At 33.8% G+C, this 22,454-nt stretch overlaps 3 protein-coding genes across 4 annotated transcripts; 2 read left to right on the forward strand and 1 right to left on the reverse strand.

Moving 5' to 3' along the window:
- The first annotated feature begins 945 nt into the window (after positions 1-945).
- Positions 946-1,876, forward strand: LOC18609085 (uncharacterized). The gene has a single exon (XM_007044060.3). It carries the CDS (start codon positions 1,033-1,035, stop codon positions 1,792-1,794), a length of 762 nt encoding a protein of 253 aa, XP_007044122.3. The 5' UTR covers positions 946-1,032; the 3' UTR covers positions 1,795-1,876.
- Positions 1,877-2,699: 823 nt separating this feature from the next.
- LOC18609086 (uncharacterized) lies at positions 2,700-5,448 on the forward strand. Of its 2 annotated transcripts, none has more exons than XM_018115891.2 (4): positions 2,700-2,900; positions 2,987-3,080; positions 3,653-3,862; positions 4,615-5,448. In XM_018115891.2, exons 1-4 carry the CDS (start codon positions 2,826-2,828, stop codon positions 5,337-5,339), a joined length of 1,104 nt encoding a protein of 367 aa, XP_017971380.2. In that variant the 5' UTR covers positions 2,700-2,825; the 3' UTR covers positions 5,340-5,448. The 2 variants fall into 2 exon arrangements, with proteins under 2 accessions (XP_017971380.2, XP_007044123.3); XM_007044061.3 differs by having other exon boundaries at positions 2,701-2,900; positions 4,618-5,448.
- A 13-nt stretch (positions 5,449-5,461) lies between these two features.
- On the reverse strand, positions 5,462-12,142 carry APG2 (Sec-independent periplasmic protein translocase). Its single transcript, XM_018115892.2, has 4 exons — positions 11,704-12,142; positions 7,597-7,904; positions 6,157-6,447; positions 5,462-5,858 (listed from the first exon to the last, which is right to left on the reverse strand). Exons 1-4 carry the CDS (start codon positions 11,975-11,977, stop codon positions 5,649-5,651), a joined length of 1,083 nt encoding a protein of 360 aa, XP_017971381.2. The 5' UTR covers positions 11,978-12,142; the 3' UTR covers positions 5,462-5,648.
- Between the last annotated feature and the right edge of the window lie 10,312 nt (positions 12,143-22,454).

Genomic DNA, 22,454 nt, shown 5'->3' on the forward strand with positions numbered 1-22,454 from the left:
GAACTTAACGAACTCAATTAAATGGAAAAACTAAAAAAAATTCATCAAAACAAAACCCTACCTTTAATTAGGATTCTTTTTTTGAGTTCTCTCCTTTTGCCTCTAATTTCAGCATGGGATAAAATGCCATTCTCATATAACAAATTTCTCAGGCTATTCCTGGAAATTGTCGTAGTAAACTAGTAATGACCCGCAAATAAAAAGCAAAATAGAAAGATCCAATATTAGCAATGAAGTGGAATAGCTTGGTTCAACTGAGACTTTTCTGGGTATGTGTAGTCGAATCTTTGCATGATGACATTTGATGCATAGCAGCCAGTTTTTACGCAAACTTCAATGGGAAAGAAAGCCTCCGACAAATGCATCCCCTGCTGAGGAGAAGAGAGGGGAAGCGTGACCCAAAAGCAAGAATGCTAAGTCCCTTTTACATAATGATTAGAAAGAGCAATGTGAGAAGAAAATAAAAAGAATTTGATTTTTTATTTAAAAATTTTATATTTAACATTTTGATAATACGACAGTATATAGAAAAGTTTAAACTAAAAAGCTTTAAGAACTTGAAACTAAATATTACAAGCAATGCTTTGACGTATGAGGTAATTGTTTGTACTTTTCTCTTGCAATGAGTTTGTGTTACTAATTGAACTGCGATGTATAGTATCTTCTTAATATGTAGTCTGAATGCCAATGGGATTGGGGATCATTGTTTGGAGTACTTCATGCAAGCATGAATGTTATTCCTGTGCATCTCTTCCCTGTACATTTGTATGTAGCAATAAGTATCCTGTTAAAAACCACAATAACAGTCTCCTTTTATAGTTTTAATAGTTTATTAGGGAAAATGATTGACGTTGCACACAAGAAGGAAATTAAATCGAAAACTAATCAATGTATAATTTCTTCTGCAAGAGTGCATGCTAACAGGGGGACCTATTTTTAGATTTGACTATTCTTTATGGTCAAAACTGAATATGTCCATCCAAACAATTGGTTTTGTTCTTCCTTCAAGACACTCAACAACACTGATGTTCAATGCTAGCAGGATCTCACAATAGGGACAAGAAACTTTTAATGCCTCGGTTTGTTGGAGCAGTATGGGAGGCATGTGATGCTCTTAAGAAGGTCCCTGCCACAAATGTGATAGCAATTGGGCGGTCAATGACGCAGGTAGCAGTTTCTGTGAAGGATGTTCTTCGTGAGATGAAAGAGCTCAAGCCTGCTTCCTCTGACCTGAGAGATGAAGCTTCTGATGGCAGTTCTAGCAAAGTAGAAAGCAGGCCTCAAGATGATGATGGTGATGATTTAAGCGAGGATGATATAGGCAGTGACTTGTCACCTGAAGAAATGAAAGTTGCTCAACTAGCTCAAGGGGTTGTATCTGAGACACTTGTGACAATAAAGGAACTTATACGCACCATCACTGGTTTGCTTAAGCAAGAAACTCCAGACGACAATAGTAAATTTGCGGATTCTTTGGAGAAATTATTGAAGCTATGTCAAGGAGTAGGAGTACTGGCTGATGAAATTGGAGCCTGTCTTTACCCCCCTCAGGAGATTGCTGCAATAAAGGTGGCTTTGGGGAAAATATCAAGTAGCATTAATGAAGTGCAACAAGAGGTGGAAAGTTTTCAAACATCTTCCAAGTCCGTGGGTGAGGCCTGCAATGGGTTGAGGACTTTGTTAAAACAAATGGAGGCCGAACTGGATTGCTCCAGCACAACAGACTTGGCAAATAAATTGCAGAACGTTGCTGTGATCAATAAGGGAGAGAGATTTGAAACTTTTGCCAACTGAGCCAACTTGTCAAGAGAAAATTTGTTCTGAAAAGTTGTTGTTTCTTTAATATTTATACTTTCTCATTCGATGTTTAAAGTCTTACTCAGCATTCTAGTCGCATAATAAATCAATTGTGCTATCTATCAGTAGAAGATTTGGTGGCTGATTTTTTCTGCTTGTCACTATGACTCATTGTTTAATAATAATAATACATAACGAGCCCACTGAATTGTTGCATAGTTAAGTCAGCTTCCAGTAAGCTTAACAACCCATGCACCTCCTAAGCAAAGACCCAAAAGTGACGTTGCCAGAATTATCTGAGTCAGAGGAACCGTTAGTTAACAGTACCTTGGGTCACGGAATTGTTAACATCGACTTCTATTTTATTCTCTTTGTTTAAAAGTGTTCAAAATTTTCTTTTTATTAATCCAATAAGAGATTGCAAATATTAAAAAAAAAAAAGAAAATGGATAAATTAAAAAAATGAAATAAATATTATTTTCAAAAATCAAAATCTAAAATTTGTTTATAAATGTTTAAAATTCTCTTTTGTTAATCAAATAAAAGATTATAAATATTAAAGGAAAAAAAGAAAATGGGTTAAGTAAAAAAAGAGTAAAATAAATATTCTTTTCAAAAAATTAAGATTAAAAAGTTAATGTTTTGGATTTCTTGTTGATAAGGGAAAAAGAACTAGAGAAGAAGAATAAGAGATTGGATGAGATCGAGTTAAAGATAGAAAGAAAATTGGTTTTATTTTTTTTAAAAAAAAAATAGTAATATTTATTTTTAAGTTTCTTAAAAATTTAAATTTATTTCTTTGTGAAACGACATCATTAGATACCCGGTATATCCTATATAAATCCTAATAAGGAATAAATAAGAAATAAAATTATTAACAAAGCAAAGTAAAAATAAAATCATAGTGGCACCGTTTTTGACCTTTATCAGGCTACAGCGGCCACTTCAAGGCGTAGTCATGCTAAGAAACCCCAAAAGCAAAGACACCGAACAAAAGAAAAAAAAACATTGAGGAGAGCAGAGAGGAGATGGGAAAAGCAGAGAAAACAGAGCTGAATCGATCACTCACGGCCCACCTCAATACCATCCAGGAAACCTTGCAGGTTTTTTTTCAGTTTTTTTTCTTTTACATGTTTGCATGAGTTTAGCTTTTCGTGTTTATGGGATTGTTTTTGGTTATTGTAAGCAGGTGTTGGATCAAACTGCTTCTTCTTCTTTGGAGAAAGTAACCTGGACTCAAGTTATCCTGATTGCTGAACAACTCTCCAAGCAAGCTACTATTGGTATCTCTATTTTCATTTTCTTTCTTGGATAGTTAACTTCTTTTTCCTATTGAGATTTTTTTTTTCTTTTTCCTATTGAGATATGAAAATTATTTGGATTTATATGTGAGCTTTGGATAGCTTCCCTTCTTCTTCTTGTTAGGTGCAAAAACTTTACCTTCATATGTGAATTGAAATTGCATTACACCCAATTTGATGCCTGAACTAGGTGCTCTTTTAATGAAAGCATTTGGGTAATTCTTTTATGGAGTCATTACTAGTGATTGAATAGGCTTTAGGTTCAAACTCGATATTGATATTCTGTTGTTCTTACATCTTACTAGTCCCACATGCCAAAATTGGTAGCCGTAAAGTATATAAAATAAAGCTTAAGAAGAACTCTCATTTTATGACAAAATAGTAGTTTTTTTTCATCTGTTTATTATTTATTTCGAAGATTCTGTTTTGTTTCATACAAAAAAGAATGGGACACAAACAAATTTTTATTGGTTGCTTTCCTTTTCTCCCCATAATTCTGTGTGGCATTTTGGATTTGTTGAGTTTAATGATTGCTTCTTCTGTTTGTTTAACAGCTGGAATGCTTTGGAATGGGGAAGCACCTGAAGCTAAACAACTTGAGGAGAACATGACATCGTATTTCAATGTGCTACAGGGCTTCCTTTTGCTCTCCCATGGAAGCAATGTTGGTGCTGGCCCAACTCTCTCTTCAAGCATCCATGAATCGGTGAAGCAAGTTGTTGATTGCAGTTTTAGGTTAATGAAGGAATCTGTCTCATTATATGGTAAATAGCTTCCCTCTTTCTCTCGGAACTGCATGTTAATGCACCCATGCAACCATGAAAATGATTTGCCATTCAAGTGTGCTTTAAAATCTAGGGTGAAGAAGTAAAGGGTTAGTTTAGTTAAGATATGTAACCCTTAGTCTGATGGTTGATTCCTTATTTTTAAAAGAACTTTGAGAATGTAATGGAACAGTAGTGATAATTAGGTAGTGTTTTCTAAAGCAATGTTAACATGTGGGACAGAACACTTAAGAATCACGACTGGAATGATCCAATTAAATAGTTTCAAGCAATGCTTTGACGTATGAGGTAATTGTTTGTACTTTTCTCTTGTAATGAGTTTGTGTTATTAATTGAACTGCGATGTATAGTATCTTATCAATATGTAGTCTGAATGTCAATGGGATTGGTGATCATTGTTTGGGGTACTTCATGCAAGCATGAATGTTATTCCTGTGCATCTCTTCCCTGTACATTTGTATGAATCAATAAGTTTCCTGTTAAAAACCACAATAACAGTCTCCTTTTATAGTTTTAATAGTTTATTAGGGAAAAATGATTGAAGTTGCACACAAGAAGGAAATTAAATCGAGAACTAATTAATGTATAATTTCTTCTGCAATAATGCATGCGAACAGGTGGACCTATTTTAGATTTGACTATTCTTTATGGTCAAAACTGATTATGTCCATCCAAACAATTGGTTTTGTTCTTCCTTCAAGACACTCAACAACACTGATGTTCAATGCTAGCAGGATCTCACAATAGGGACAAGAAACTTTTAATGCCTCGGTTTGTTGGAGCAGTATGGGAGGCATGTGATGCTCTTAAGAAGGTCCCTGCCACAAATGTGATAGCAATTGGGCGGGCAATGACGCAGGTAGCAGTTTCTGTGAAGGATGTTCTTCGTGAGATGAAAGAGCTCAAGCCTGCTTCCCCTGACCTGAGAGATGAAGCTTCTGATGGCAGTTCTAGCAAAGTAGAAAGCAGGCCTCAAGATGATGATGGTGATGATTTAAGCGAGGATGATATAGGCAGTGACTTGTCACCTGAAGAAATGAAAGTTGCTCAACTAGCTCAAGGGGTTGTATCTGAGACACTTGTGACAATAAAGGAACTTATACGCACCATCACTGGTTTGCTTAAGCAAGAAACTCCAGACGACAATAGTAAATTTGTGGATTCTTTGGAGAAATTATTGAAGCTATGTCAAGGAGTAGGAGCACAGGTTGATGAAATTGGAGCCTGTCTTTACCCCCCTCAGGAGATTGCTGCAATAAAGGTGGCTTTGGAGAAAATGTCAAGTGGCATTAATGAAGTAGAACAAGAGGTGGAAAGTTTTCAAACATCTTCCGAGTGCTTGGGTGAGGCTTGCAATGGGTTGAGGACTTTGTTAAAACAAATGTTGTCCGAACTGGATTGCTCCAGCACAACAGACTTGGCAAATAAATTGCAGAACGTTGCTGTGATCAATTAGGGAGAGAGATTTGAAACTTTTGTTAACTGAAGCCAACTAGTCAAGAGAAAATTTGTTCTCAAGAGTGGTTGTTTCTCTAATATTAATACTTTCTCATTCCATGTTTAAAGTCTTATTCCGCATTCTAGTCGCATAATCAATCAATTGTGCTATCTAGCAAAAGTTTACAATACACGTAAAAACAAAAACAATTCTACAATGATGATTCGAAATCAGCAGAAGATTTGGTGGCTGATTTTTCTACTTGTCACTATGACTCATTGTTTAATAATATACAAAACGAGCCCACTGAATTGTTGCACTGTCAAGTCAGCGTCCCGTAAGCTTAACAATCCATGCACCTCCTAGGTAAAGACCCAAAAGTGGTGTCGCCAGAAGCATCTGAGTAAGAGGATCTGTTGAAGGCGTGAGCACAGCTGCAGCAATAACTGCACCCACCACAACATACCTCCATATTGAGAGCATCTGGTCCCCTGAGACGAGACCAAGTTGTCCGAGAAGAAATTGTATAACAGGAACCTGTCGAATAAATCAAATGGAAACCATCTAAGCTTTCAGTTAAGCGTCTGTGCAGAGCATGAGCATGAGACAGTCTCCGTTTAGTTTCCCCGAAAATGTCGTTGCAGAAATCTAAATATTTGACTTTAAAAGTTTATCAAAAACATTGCTAAGAGAATCATCTGGTTGCAGTCTTACAAAGTTAAAAAAGAAGATGCTCAATCTAGTTTTCAAATTTCATATAGATGTGAAATTCAGAACTTACAATTATGGTGGCTAATCTACGTTCAAGTCTTAACGCAATAGAATTAGGAAATACCTGGAAAGACAAGCCTGTGCTGAACATGAGCACTAGTACAAACTCAAAGTACTGATCAATGGACCACAAAGATTCCACAACCCCTTCAGCATAGGTAACAAAGAAATTCAAGGCCGCTGGAGCCAGAACTGAGTACGAGAAGGCAATACCAGCATAGAAAAGAACTGAGGAGCCCAAAACAATAGGCCCCAGAAACCTTCTTTCTGCTCTTGTTAATCCTGGAAGAACAAAGGCTATGATCTCATACAGAATTATAGGGCTTCCTAAAAGAAGGCCACAATATCCTGACACCTGCATGACACCACTCACAAATCAATTGTTATCAAGTGTATTTCATTTTTCTTTTTCTTTTTTTTGTTTCTTTCTTTGAACTTAGGCCTTCTTTTGTTTTTCATTTTTTATCAAAGTTGAATCCATTTATATTTAGTGTGCAGGCTGCAGTATGAAGCTAATCAAGTTTGATAGTATCAAAAAATTAATTACAATATGACATACTTCCAGATATTACAGTATGCAACAACAACAACTATGATGTAATTTAATCAAAAACTTTTAAAGCTTTCTTTAATATGGATAGCACATCATTCCAGAGGTATCATATGGTGCTGTACTTGTTGGTATAAAAAATAAATAAATAAACCAATAAAATAAACATGAAATAGAGCAAGAGAGAAAAGTTAGTACTCAGTCCACATAGTCACACAATTACATACACACGTGTTATGATTTCAATTTCAATTAGAATTATAGGAAATACAAATCATGACATTCCCAAGCTATCTAACACTTTCAAGAACTTCAGCAATATAGTGCACCCAATTCATGTGGCTGCATTAGTAGCCAAATAAGCTAGCATCTACATTTCCATATTAAGTCTATTACTATAAAGATAGATATCGGGCCTGTTTGGCCCATTGGAGCTTCTGTAGGAAGTATTATTTGAGTAGAACTGCTCTGAAAGTGCTGTAAAGAAAAGCTAAGAGTGTTTGGCAAACATAATAAAAAAGTGCTGTAGGAAGTAGAAAACTATTTATTATTTTTATGTATTTTTAATAAAAAAAAATTCAACATTATTAAAACAAATCAGAAGTTTTGAGTTAAGAGATATAAATAAAATAGAATAATTTGTTAATTAGAAAAAAATAAATGAAATCAAGAGAAAGAATTCGACAAAATGATTGTAGTGAAACAAATATACTTCTTATAATTTTATGAATTACTAAAGGGTAAAGTGAAAATGTAAACGATCTCATTAAATATTGTTACCAAATGAGCTTCCCGCATAAGTCAAGAATTTAAAAACTTTTAGAACAAGACACCTTACTTTTGCTTTTGCGGTAAAAAAGCTCTTCTATAAATTGGGCAAAATACCCACATTATGTTGCAGCCAACAACTGGTGTTTAAATTCCTAAAGACAAAACAATTTCATTCAATCTCACCTTTAAAGTTGTGAAGAAAAACTCGCCAGGAGCTAGTTGCAGAAATCGTACACCCTGTGTTTTAACTGGGGCCTCGAGAAACATTATCAGTTCTTTTGAAAATGCAAAGCATCCCAACATAGCACCTCCAATAGCCAACACTGACACAAATATTCTTTGGCGTAGCTCTTCAAGATGATCAAATATAGTCATTTCTTTATCATCTGGGAGGAGCTCTTTATCAGGATAAAGAAAATTATAAAGCCCACTTCCTTCTTTATTCTGCTCAAACCTTTGTGGTGTTTCTTCACTTAAGATATTAGCCACATCTATATCATACGTCATAGAAGATGTCAGCATTTTCCTGAAGCATGTAAATCTATTTAACTCCTAATATTACAATAATCAAGAACTTAATTAAGAAAAATATATAATTCTAGAATGTACAACAAACGCAAATCATTCCTTCCTTGAGATGCAAAATTAAACATATCAAGAATGATGGTATCCGATTAGAAGAAATGGCAAAGCCTAGAGCTTTGGAAGAATTTGCTAATATCTTTGATCCTAAAATAAAACTACTAAAGTTCTTCCTTCTTTTGTGTTCGCACAGCCATTACTTATTTTGACAAAACTCTTACTCAGATATAAACTGAAGCACAATGTGCACATCAATTTATCAGTCCAAGGAAAGTTAGTAAACAAGCCATTTTTGAGAATGGTAAATTTGGTTGGGTTTTCTGCAGGGCCATTACTCCAATAATACTGCCAAAAAGAAACATGAGCTCTCATGGCGCAAACATTTGATCTACATATTTCCCTTGGAAACAAAACACTATCTTGAAGAAACCATCAATCACTTTTATATCTCACATCATTTAAGTATGGAGTTTGTAGTACCATATATTCTGATCGGGCATCTCCAGCTATTACCAACTGGCTTTTCAGTAGCCTTGGTTGGTTGTTGTCCTGTCTGTGAAGCCCACACAGCAGGACCATTTTCTTTAGTTGTTCCACTTGACCTACATATATGTAAGAGCATTAAGTGGTTGTATATCCCATTATTGCCTTTGGAGCTTTCCCCTATCTAGCCACTTGGTTATAATTAGGATGCCTTAACAGAAAACTTTGATGTGAGTAAAGCATTGTGTCCAAGATGATGAAAAACTACAGTACCAGCAGTATTTTCTTTAAGTTTAAAGCATTTTTTAAGGAAGAAATGAAGCACGATATTAGAAAATCCCAAGTTATAATTATTCATTCATCCTCTCTTGCAATCTATTTAAAATATTCTCTGATCATTCATCATATGGGTGGCTTTTGATATTACTAAAGAGTCACCAAACCATGCTCCTCACTATCGCCACCTCCTATGCTTAAAACATCCAATATTATTTGATATCATAAGAAAAGCTCATGGAAAAGGACTGTGAAAATGATTCGAATTATTTTTGCCACAAAAATAATCCAAATTCTGACTCCTAATGCCCGGTATCAATTGTAAGTACCTTGGGACCTAAAGATATTCACAAGATTAAAGAAGTCATATGCAATCTTCAAATTGCTTTGCTGAAACTCATCATCATCCCAATAACACCAGAAACCTTCAGTTTGTGCTCCCTACTTTTCGATAGAATTGACCACTTAAGCAGCTAGAAGAAAAATAGCTCATTAGGTTTTTAGCAAAGAAATTTGCAGAAGAAAGTCTTTAAGGGTCAAAATATCCTTTTTCGAAAGGTAATGTTACCAAATAACTCAAGCAAAAGCAAGTTTGTTCTTGTTTACTCAGAATGGTTAATGATGCTATTTGGTCCCTCTAAGCCTTTAAACACATGCATGCAAGTTATGACTAAGGCACTAAAGCTTTTCTTGAACTTGTTGGTGGATGTTTATTTGATGTCATCTTGATTTATAGTAAATCTAAGGAAGAACGCTCAACTCAGTTTTTGCAAGCTTTAGAAGCTGCCCTTATAGAGAAACTCTTTATAAACTTGAAGGTGTGCTCTTTCTTGTGTTATGAAATTGTGTTTTAGGGATTTATTGTCTTGCTAAATGGACTATAACCAGATCCAGAAAAGGGGTGTTTCATTAGACAGTTGCCAGCACCTAAATCAACAAAATAAGTATGAAGTTTTAATGGGTGAGCTTTGTTCTATAGGAGATTAGTAAAGAACTTCAGTTCCATTATGAGCTCTATCACTAAATGCTTGAAAAGTGACAGGTATGAGAGACCAAATTTGCACATAGAGCTATTGAACAAATTAAGGTTTTGATGAAAGCTGTATTGGTTCTTGTACTTCCAGATTTTGAGAAGTTATTTATCATGGAGTGTGAGGCATTACATGTTGGTTGGAGCTGTAGGGAGACCAGTGGAAATAGTAAGGAGCAATCAAGTTTCTGGTTTTGAAGAACTAAAACATAATTAGTCAAGTGATCCTTCTTTTAACCTTATTATGGAGGAGTTGAGTAAACCAGCTATTAAGAGTACTTAGATTGCAGAAGATGAACTGAAAAGGGCTGACCCAGAAATCTATGCTAAAGCTACCAAAGTTTTCAGTAGGAAGGCCTTTTCTCTACCTGAGAAGATTGATGTGAGAGCATTCCAAGAGTTATCAAATTAGTTATTTTGGTATGCTCTTTTATTTTTGCTGTTTTACTTTAGTTACTGGTTAGTTATCACATTTTTATTTGATCAAGTGGCCATGTATCTAGCATGTGATACTTTAATGAGTTTGAATGGCTAGGATTAAATGAGATTTACGTATATCCAAGGGCCACAACCAAAAGCTGCTGTAACTCTAGCATAAATGGTCTTTTCAACCCATTAAGTGTATTATAGTTGAAAATTATCTGTTGAGAGGTTTTACAACCCTAAACCCTCAACTGTTGTATGTTCCTACTTGTGTTTACATCTTTAGCCTCTATTCTGTTTACTTTCACTGTTTTTGTTTTGCTCTTATCGTTTTTACTTCCACACTCCATCACATCCGCCAGAAACATTCAGTTTGTGCTTCCTTTTGCTTTTTGATAAAATTGACCACTTAAGCAGCTTGAAGAAAAATATCTCTTTAAGCTTTTAGCAAAGAACTCAAGCAAAAGCAAGTTTGTTCTGGTTTACTCGGTCAGGGACGAAAACATCCCGTTGCAATAAGGCAATGTACTTTTCAATCCAGCTTTCCTCACCACTTGCTATAAGGCAATGTACACTGTGATGTAAATGCTAATAACATCATATTATAAAGAATAATACTTGTGAACAGGAAAAGATCACTGACCAAATTAGTTAGGCCATTAAAAGTCAAAACCTTATATCAGTATCACAGGAATCTGCCTGAATTAAGAATGACATTCAATTTTTCTGGAGCATTCTCTTATGCATGGCCTAAGTTGGTCATTTCACCATACTAGAATGACGAAACTCTCAACCAAGCAGATAATTTTGAATGAAGTCTTTCTCTCCACCTTACAGCACCTATGCTCAAAAAGATTTGATCATCCAAATGTTATGGATCAATAATCTGATACATGGGGCAGTTAATGTTCATCCTGAAGCGGTTAATTAGACACAAAACTATTTCAATGAACAACAGAATACACTCCTCTGTTATGCTGACCACACTAAGATGAGGACACATGAGATCATGACTTCAGCGGATATTTTCCCATAACAACAACCTTCCCTGCCAACATATATTCGTTTAAAATTTCCCATTCATGAATAAGCACAGATTTAAGCTCCATTAGTGCGATTGTTTAAGCCAACAATCCATTACGTTAGGCCCTCGGAAATGATCCCTCAACAAGCAACCCAAACCTTCTAGCAATTCCAATCCAAAAACTTAATCATATCAACTTCATAGAAGGAGGCAATGAGCAAAGCAGGAAAGCTGCCCATGTGTGAGTAGGAAATCTAACTTGAGCCCAAATATTCAACCTCATTTAAACAATAATTAAGCTGATTCATAAAATCTCAATGAAAAAACATTTTCTAGCAACTTTATAAGAATTAAAAACAAAAAATCTAACAAAAGCAACAATGAAAGGAAGGCCTTAAATCACCGCAAGCAAGCAGTTAGGGAAAAATTAAAAAGATTTTGATTTTGGTTTTAGTTCGTTGTTAATTGTTACCAGGTCTGTCTTCGATGGCTGAGGCGCTGCTGGTTTTAGTAAGGTCTTGTTGTCGATTTTCTTTGACATCATCGTCAACGGCGGCGAAACAAACGGCTCTACCGAAACCTTTCTTGCTCCGCGAGGCACCGAATTCCAGCCTCCCCCTCCTTGAATCGCCCAGTTTAATAGAGTTGAGCTTCAGCTCAGTCCTGGTTGACTTGACGAGCTTGAAGGAGCTTTTGTTGAGCTGCAAATGGGAGATTAGAGCAGCGCTGGTGCTCGTACTTCCCATTTCTCTCTCTCTCTGTGTTAGATTTTGCTAATACTTATTTGATTTTGCTGTGTTTTTTTCTAAAGTTTCGAAAATGGAAAATGGGATTTGTTAATAAAGAATAAATAGAAAACAGTATTTGTGTTTTCTCCTTGTGCACGCTGAACGGTTGGCCCTTGTTTCGGACATCCCCGATATTTTTTTAACAGGAAGAAGGCCCGGCGCATTTTAGCGGATATGCATGCAGAGATTCTATTGAGCGCCGTGGCACTTATACCGGATAAGATGTGATTTCACGATTTTCGTTTCACACGTGTTTACGGCTATATCTATCTGCATAGGTCATAATTATTTCAATATAATAAAAAAAATAAATAGATCAAAAAATTAAATAAATATATTTTTATTTATTTTTGACGTCGAGGCGTTGTAAAGATATCTACGCGTTGTAAAAAACACCAATCGTGACGAAGTTAGAAACCTCACTAAGGTGATCTTGGCAAGGTTAGAAAACCTTACTAAGGTGAAAAATAGTTAAAATCCTACTTTGGTTGGCTAGACCAAAGATACTAAAACCTCTTACTCTTTAAAAAGAGCCTAGAGAAATAAGCACTCTTACTTAAAAAAATATTATTTATTAACTCTCAACTTGAATGTGGATAACAACTAAGCCTAAGGGTTCTATTTATAGTATCATAGGCTCACATCTTAATAAAACTCTACTTCTAGTTGTCTAATATAATTAGAATAATTAACAAGAAATTTAAATAGGTGTTCTATTACTAAATAGAACATGACTATCTTAATTAAATATTAATTCTTAACAATATTAAAATAAAATAAGAAAAGAATCTCAATCTAAATAGAATAAAGAAAATAAATACTAAATCAACTAAATTAGTAAAAACTGAATTTAATAAAATACAATCTTAAATGCTTCTGCATCATTCTCCTCGAGTTAGAAAAACTCGACTCCAACAAGTAGGCATTGACAAACTTCTCGTAGATGTCTAGATCCACATACTGTCATAGTCCATACCAACCATTTGAACAATTTATCCATTGTTTTGAAGGTTGTTTTCCATTTATCTCTAAGTCGCATTCGAATTTGATAATATCCTTTCTTTAAATCTATCTTCAAAAACATCTTAGAACCAATGAGTTGATCAAGCATGTTATCCAATCGACGAATAGGAAGATCATACTTAACTGTAGTCTTGTTAATGACATGGTTGTCCATAAAGCTTCTCAATAAGTTTCCCAAACTTTTGTTGACCAATTCTGTCTAATCATGCTTGGATAAGGGTGAAGATATTTCTTTCTCTTTAGAGACTAATAAAAGACATAAATGGTTTGACTCACAATAAGCTTTGTTTAAGCTAGACATAGTGATGAGTGTTTTATCTTCCTCTTGTCTCTTTGGTCGGTCTTCTGGTTTTAAAGGAGTCAACATAATTTTTACTCCATCCTTAATGAAGGAATAAGTATTCTTGTATCCATCATGGTGAGCTCGATGATCATATTGCTATGGGCGTCCTAACAACAAGTGGCATGTGTCCATTGGAATAACATCCACCAGACTTCATCTTCATACTTATTTCTAATAAAGAATTGGAACACAACAACGCTTTGTTACCTTAACTTCGTTTCCTTTTATCAGCCATTGTAACTTGTAAGGATGAAGATGTACTTCAGTTGGAAGTTTCAACTTTTCCACCATGTAGTTGGCAACAACATTCTCACAACTTCCACTATCAATAATGACATTACAAACCTTCCCTTGGAATGTGCACCTTGTATGGAATATGTTATGACGAAGCCAAATTTCATCTTCTGTCATCATAGTAGTGTTAAGGTTACGACGAACAACAAGAGCTTCTCCATGGTCAGTAGAAACTTCTTCTATCTTTTTGTTGTTGAATATTTCTAGCTTATCATCTACTTCTTCTAGGCTAGGTTCTTCCATGACTTCTTCTTCAACTAAAGAGATAATTCTTCGATTTGGACAATCAGAAGTAATATGCCCAAATCCTTGGCATTTGAAGCACTTTTTGTTGACATTAGAAGAACGAGTAAAAGTAGTCTCTTTATTGTTTGGAGTTTTAGAAGAGTTTACCCTTGGAGATGGAATGGTTGTTGAACTCTGTCTCCCACGGTTTGAGGTGGAATCTTTCTGTCTAGATGAACTCATTGAGATTTTTCGTAATTGTTGTTTCTCAACCTTTAATGCTAATCTGATGACATCATTTAGGTTCCAATATGGTTGTAGTTGAACAACATATGCAATTTCAACATTGAGACTCCCAAGATAACGAGCTACAGTTTGTTCTTCAGGTTCATGGACATCGCACTTCATGTGAAGTTGTTCGAACTCCATTGTATATTCTTCTACCGACATTGTTTTTTACCTCAAGTTATGAAATTTGATAAAAATTTCTTGTCGATAATACTCAGGAAGGAATTTACGCTTGAGTTCTTGACGCATCTTATCCCATGTTCTGATTTTGTTATGGCCTTCTCTTTCTCGTTGCGTTTTGAGATTTTTCCACCAAATAGAAGCGTGCTTCTTCAATTTAATTGCCACAAGTGTCACACATTTTTCATCGAGAATATCTTTGAGCTCGAAAACTCTTTCTGCTGTGTATAGTAAGTCAAGGAAGTCATCAAGATGAAGTCTTCCTTCAAACTCAGGAATGTCGACTTTGATTCCCAAATCTCTGGCAACAGTAATTCTCAAGCGACGAATAGGTACTTCTTCATCAGAGGATGAATTTTGATGACACGGGTTGGTGTCATTCTCTTCATCACTAGAGCTGCTATTGTTGATTTGAGCATCACGTCTTGCGAGTTGCTCTTATAGTTCTTGAATTTGTTGACGTAGTTTTGCAATCTCAATCTTGTGATCATCTCTTTGACGACTTTGATGTCTTGGCTGCATTTTATTGTATGGTGATGATGATGTGGTAATGTAGAAAAAAAAAGATGATGATATAACTATAAAGCAATAAATAAAATTATCCGAACAGGGAGTATCGAAACTTGACAACGAACTTGAACTTATGCAACAAATAATGATCCTCTTGCTTTGCTATCAAACTGACGCCGGGGCGTTGTAAAGACACCTAGGCATTGTGAAAAACACCAATTGTGGCGAGGTTAGAAACCCCACTAAGGTGAACCACCAATCTTGGCAAGGTTAGAAAACCCCACTAAGGTGAAAAATAGCCAAAATCCCACTTTGGTTGGTTAGGTCAAAGATATTAAAACCTCTTACTCTTTAGAAAGAGTCTAGACAAATAAGCATTCTTACTTAAGAAAATATTATTTATTAACTCTCAACTTGAATGTGAATAACAACTAAGCTTAAAGGTTCGATTTATAGTATTATAGGCCCATATCCTAATAAAACTCTACTTCTAGTTGTCTAATACAATTAGAATAATTAAAAAGAGATTTAAATAGGTGTTCTATTCCTAAATAGAACATGACTATCCTAATTAAATACTAATTCTTAAAAGTATTAAAATAAAATAAGAAAAGAATCCCAATCTAAATAGAATAAAGAAAATAAATACTAAATCAACTAAATTAGCAAAAACTAAATTTAATAAAATGCAATCCTAAATGCTTCTGTGTCAATTTTATTCATTTAATATATAAGATAAATACTTAACTTTACTTATTTTATATAAATAAATATATTATAATTAAAAATTCAACATAACTACGTCATAGCTTACTAATTATATAGTAAATATATTTTGTTAATTTCATATGATTTATTTTTTACATATCGAATTATATAGTACAACAATTATAGTAATTAAGATTATCATTAATTATTATATTTTATAGCACGATTTATTTTAAATAATAAAGATTGACTTGAACAAAATAATAATAAAAAATATAGGTGAATGTAAATTATAAATATTTTAACAAAAGTAAGTAAATGGTAATCATTTTGATGTAAGAAATTAATATTTGTGTGAGTTTTAGAAGTTGAATTATATTGGAATATTATTAAGTTGATTTGTTCATGTACAAAAAAGTTTTATCAATATATAATAATATCATATCTTTCCATCAAACAAAATTGACATGGACTTAAAATTTGTATGTAAGATGAAATGTCTTAATTTATGACACATATTATATATTTTTATAATCATGATAATTTATTTCAAATTTATTATAAATTTTTTTATCTGTTTTAAGTTATTTGTTATATATTTTTATTCCAATTCTCAGACATTTACATTAATTTTTGTAAATGTCATTTGTGACATTATATTTTTTATATCTAGTTTAAGGGATGCAAATTATTTTAAAATTGTTACAAAAACAACTAAAAATTGAAATTTTCTATTATACATACATGATATAATTTTTTATTTTTATTCTTACACATTTATGTTAAGATTTTAAAAAAAGTTTATTTCAACTTTATAATACATCTTATTTAATTACTTTAAACCATAACAAGGTCATACATATTGTTATCTTCCATTATGTATAAAATTATTAAAATATATTTTAATTTAATTATGATACTTTTTACCTATTTTACATTTGATGTTACATATTTTTATTCTTATTCTCACCAATTTGCTTAAAATTAAAAAATATTGTTTTTAACATTAACATTTTATTTGATTACGTGAAATTATAGTTTTTGTGTAAAAATTTTTAATAGCTAGTTTGAGGAATTGAAATTAAATTAAAATTGTTTCCAATAAAATTAAATAATGTAATTTTTTATTTTATGATAAATGATATGATGTTTTATCTTTATTCTTACGCATTTATGTTACAATTTAAGAAGAATAATTTCTAGTTTATAGTACATCTTACTTATTTACGTTAAAATATAATAAAGTTATTTTTGTTGTTACCTTTCATTACATTTAAAATAATAATTTATTTTAAATTAATTATGATATTTTTTTCACATTTTAGATAAGATGTTAAGTATTTTAATTCCTATTCTCATATGTTTACGTTACAATTATAAAAAATATATATTTTTTATTTTGCCTAAAATTATATTTGTTGTGTAAGAATTTTTTATATCTAGTTTTGAGGAATACAAACTAAAGATTGTTATACTCACGAGGTGTTTGGAAAAATGCCTTTGCCGTCATCCTTGCAATTTGTACGTGAATTTTGGATGAACATCAAGACAGAACCCATCTCAAAGCTTTGTTTGGCACTTATTAAGTATCTTTGAGCCAAAATTAGGTGGGGATCCACTTGTAAATTGACAACGGCAATATATTGAACCTTTAGCCATGTTTATGAATGCATCCTAATGTCAATGAGCTAACTTGCCTTCATTCAATAGAAAAAAAAAAAAAAAACAAAGAGAAAACAATTGTAGATACTCCATTTTTTTAGCTACAAGCATATTATGTTTCTCATATTATAAAAAGTTGTTTCAAGGCAACTACATTGCTATATGAAGAGCAATGATAATGCACATAATGAATATTAAATTTATATCATGACCAATGCAACACTTAAAAAGCCATTACCTCTATTGCAGTAATCTTGTAGGCCATTACTAAAGGTTTTGTGACAAGAAAATAGCTTTAGAGGTGTAGTACCCCGTATTTTGATATGGTGGCTAATAAAGTTTATGGATGCTAATTGAGGTTAATTATCGAGTTAAAAAGGGTAATTCAGAAGTGAACCTGTGAAATCTCGATCTCTATAGACACATAACTAAAAGTAGACGTGATAACGCGGACTAGGGGTAATTTCGTAATTTCTCTTGGTGAGCTCCTACGAGTGGGTTTTTTTTTATGCTATTAAGGTCTAAATAGGCCTAAGGAATGAATAAATGATGTTTATGATGGTAAATAAATGAAGAAGATAAAAATAATGATAATTTTCACGGTAGGGGCAAAATGGTCATTTTACATCTCGAGTCTAAAGTTTTATGTTTTCGTGAACTCGAGTATTTCTAAATTATTATGGACCTTGCCCTAGTGTCAAAAGAGTAAAAAGTTGCACAAAAGATGAGAGGAAGACAAAGTCACCATGTTAAGGGCATTTTGGTAATTTATGTGAGAAATGGATAAACTTTAGATATAAATATCTAAAGCTCCAGTAATTTCCAGCAGGTTCCAGCCATTTCTTCTTCCCTTCCCATCTCACGTTTCTCCATCTCCATGGGAGCCTCCCATAAAGCTTCCATAGCTCTATTAATTAACTTTAATTTTCATGCTTTTGAGCACTTTTTCATAGAACCTTTTGTGCTCTTTCACTCTCTCACCTTAAAACCCTTAAAAAGTCTTACTTCCATCTTCCTCTCACTAGCTAGACATGTGGAAAGAGAGAGAGAGCATTTCCTTTGTTAGCTTGAAGAATTTTGAAAAAGAATTCAACTACAAAAACCACCAAGGTGAGTAATGAATTAGGTTTAATTTTCAAGTTGTTGATAATGGTTGATGATTAGAGTGGTGAGTTAATCTATTGTTGAGATTGTTAATCATTTGTAGAGTGACTAGAGTAGAGTAAATAACTAGCCACTTAATGGCAATTGGAAACTAGTTAGGAATAACTAATAGAACTTGACTTAGGAAAGAGCTTTTGGAATTATATTAATGTCAATTTGGGTTGGTGGTGATATTGTGTGTATATAGGTTCCAACAAGGCCTTACATGTCCATTTAGAGCATTAGTTGAGGCTAGAATCAAGCAAAAGAATCAACAAGACTGGTGAGTGAACTTGCATCAAAGTGTTTTTGGGAAATACATATGTGGTGGGATGAAGCATTTAAATGATTTTAGTTGGTTTTCATTAAATTATGCATGGGAACAAGCTCTTGATAAAATGTTTTGATGTTGTGAAAATGTGAAATATGTAAAAAGATAAATTCATGTGGTCCTATGTTATGTTGGTATGTACATATATGAATATGTGTTGTGCATTGATGAATAATGTTGTGTGACAATGATGACCTCAGCTATGTGCGATGTGGGAGTGCACATGAGCTGATGATGACCCAGCTATGTGCGAGTAGGAGTGTGCATAAGCCGATGATGATGACCCGGCTGTGACAATGAATGAAGTGGGGTGGTGTACATGTTTATATTTGTTTATATATGTATATGTGATATAAAGTTTATGATTATAATATGTGATTGAAATGAATAATGAGAAACTTGATTATTGTCAATGTGTTCACTTTGATGTGCAATATGGTAGGAATGGATTATGTGGCATGTGAAAACCCCTTAATTATCATCTGCCCTGAATCTCACTGCAGCGAGAACTCTCGGGTGGTGGGGGCACAAACCAACCTTGTTTCTCACTGCAGCGAAATTGGATTCTCGCTGCAGCGAGAAACTCTCGGGTAGACCCAAAATTTTGGTGCTGTGTTTCCACTTTGACAACGATTTTGACCACCTTGTACTTAGAATTGGGCAAAGTGGCAAACATAAAAGTTGTAGCTCAGCCTCTTATCTTTTTAATGGTTAAAAAATCAGGTCAATTGGACTCTGTAGTATGAGATATTATGGAAAAATGGAAACATATGCAAACTAAGACTGTTTCTCACTGTAACGAGAAACTTGTTGTCTTGCTTGCTACCTTGCTTGATTTTGACATATTTTTCACCCATTTAACTTCATGGATTGATCACGGGTTTTTGAAACACTATGAGGTTATTAATCAAAGTTTGAAATGAGGGGTTTTTAGTAAGAAATTAAACCAATTGCATTGTTTTTGAAACAAGTACATCATGATTTTCAAGTTCTCCTTATCAACTGCTTGTTCCCTTCTTCTGTTCACTCACTGAGTTTTATACTCACGTTTTTAAACTTCATGTTTTCAGATTTGGAGGCAGTTGGGACCTAGATTAAGTTGTCCACGTATGCTCGCCTTTTTGGTAGGTACTATGGCATCTCAGTAGCTGTACCTTCACCCACGGTCACTCCGCTAATGGTCAAGGGTCTGTTACCTGTGAACATGTATATGTAATGAAATCTGCTAGTATCCATGTTATAAGTCAAACATATATATATTTGATTACTGATGCCACTAGGAGTTGGCAGACGGGTGACATTATTTTGACATAATAAAATTATAAATATTGGGTCACTATAAAATGTTACTAAAATATTTTAGTAGAGAATTACAATATGTGGTTTTAGAAATGATGGTTGGGAATGATGATCGGGATTGCATAAAAAGGCTTGCTTGAGCTTAGTGGGCTATGCCCATTAGGCCTATGAGCCAGTCATGGCCCCAGATTCGGGCTGTGATAAGAGGTTTCTTGATCAAAAGAATAAGAGCTTAGAAATTTTCAAGTTAAAAGGTCGCCATATTCAGCCATTGCTAAGCCATACCCTAAAGACAACACCAACCCAAAGTTCAAGCAATTCAATGAAAGATTGGAGATACTCAAGAGCATGTTATGAAGTTTGTGAGAATTCTTAGTTGGATTGGATGATAATTTAAAAAAGTTTTATATTGAAAAAGTTTAAACATGTGTTGGTCCCAAGTAAATGTGTTAGAGGGGGGTGAATAACGCTTTTTGGCTCTTTCAAAAATTGACCTCTAATTGGAGATAAATGCACAATAAAAGAAAGAACTGAAAATAGAATAGACAAACACACGGCTATTTATAGTGGTTTGCTCCAAGACCTACATCCACTACCTTGATTGTTCAACCAAGGATTTTTCAAACAATCCACTAAGAACCGGTGAAATTCACAAGCTTTCACCAAGCTTTACAATGGCTTTTATCAGGCTTAGCCAAAACCTTTCACAATGGTTTTTATCGAGATCAACCAAAACCTAAAGTGGTTTTTCAAAGGCTCAATCACAACCTTTCACAATGGTTTTTAACGGGCTCAACCAAAACCCAAAGTGGTTTTTCAAAGACTCAACCACAATCTACAATAATGGTTTTTTATGGGATCAACCAAAACCCAACAACTAACTTTTCAAGGCTAAGTTAGAACCTATACACTCAATCAAGCAATCCAAGCTTGAATAAATCCCTTAGAGTGCCTTGCACACTCTAAGTAATCAGGAAATGAAGAAAAAATGAAGTACAATTGATCACCTAGCTGATCTAAGATGTACAAAGCTAAGCTCAAACACTTTTTCAAAGGATGGGAGTGAAATACAAGTGTAAAGAGAAGGTTTTTGGTCTTTGCAAAATCAATTTTGGTCGTTGGAGATAGAAATTTGCCGTTTCTAGCCGTTATTTTGTCTTCTAGTATTCAATTCAAATTTTCTGACAGAATGATCTTAGTCGACTAACTGCGCTCTTAGTCGACTAAGTTGTCTTTGTCTTCTAAACCCAATTTTTGGCAGTGAGCTCTTAGTCGACTAACTTCCTTCTTAGTCGATTAAGTTGTTTTTGTCTTTAAGTCCAAATTTATGGCAATAGGCTTTTAGTCGACTAACTTACTTCTTGGTCGACTAAGTCTTCTCTGTCTCTCAATCCTCTTGAGCCTGCTAACTTCTAATTTGAATTATAGCTGACTAATACCCTTCATTATCCAACTAAGAGGCTTCTGTTTAGTTGATAAATTGTGGCTCCTTATTCATATGATTTTTGATATGTGTCTTTGAATGATCTTGGCATACAATTTTTGTCTTGCACACTTAAACAACATAATTAGACATCTATGAAAGGGAATATTTTGCTATCATAAAAAACATATAGAGTCAACATTCTCTATCTTTTATTTTTGATGATTACAAAACACTCATAGATTAAGAGTGCAATGTCTATGTTCAATATGAATGCTTCAAATCTGTGTGTGTAATGAGTTGCTCCCCCTTAGTCAATGCATCTAGTTTTCTTTACATAATATTTAACAAAATCAAAACTGAATATCACACACATAACTTAAACATGAAGACCTATTTAACTCTATTTAATTTAGTCTTCCTTATCTCCTTTTTCTTTTTCATCATTAAACAAGATATTTAAAACTCCCCCTTAATGAGTGCCTCAAGATTGTCCTTTAATCTTTAAATCAAACTTTAATGAATGAGAATCATAAGTACTCATACACCTAAGTCATACAAGCTTATTTATATAGTTTAATAACTTTAAGAGTCAAGCTTGTGTCTATGTAATAACAAATGTATGGGAGTTAAATCATTTCAAGAATTTGTCAAAGATTACTCAAATAATGTTCAAGCAAATTTGATCATTTTGTCATAATCAAAACTATAATAATTTTAAAGCTAACAACATGGTGCATCAATCTCACCCTTAGTTTTGTGGAATTTTAAAGTCAAATGTGCAAAATGTTAAGAGAGAAGTTCTTTTCTACCTAGGAGAAGCCTACTTTCATTGACTTTAGAAGAGACTATAAGAGGTCTTAGGATATTTGACGAGGATAAGCTGCACTTAGAGAACTTATCTTTTCCAACTTTTACTATTTGGTGGAAGCCGCACGAATAACCAACAGTACTATTTTTAGGCAAAGGGGTGATAGATTCTAGGTGTGCCATGCAAACCAATCAA

Source organism: Theobroma cacao, chromosome 2 (genome assembly GCF_053813885.1).
Source record: "Theobroma cacao isolate CCN51 chromosome 2, ASM5381388v1, whole genome shotgun sequence".
NCBI classification, from domain to species: Eukaryota; Viridiplantae; Streptophyta; class Magnoliopsida; order Malvales; family Malvaceae; genus Theobroma; species Theobroma cacao.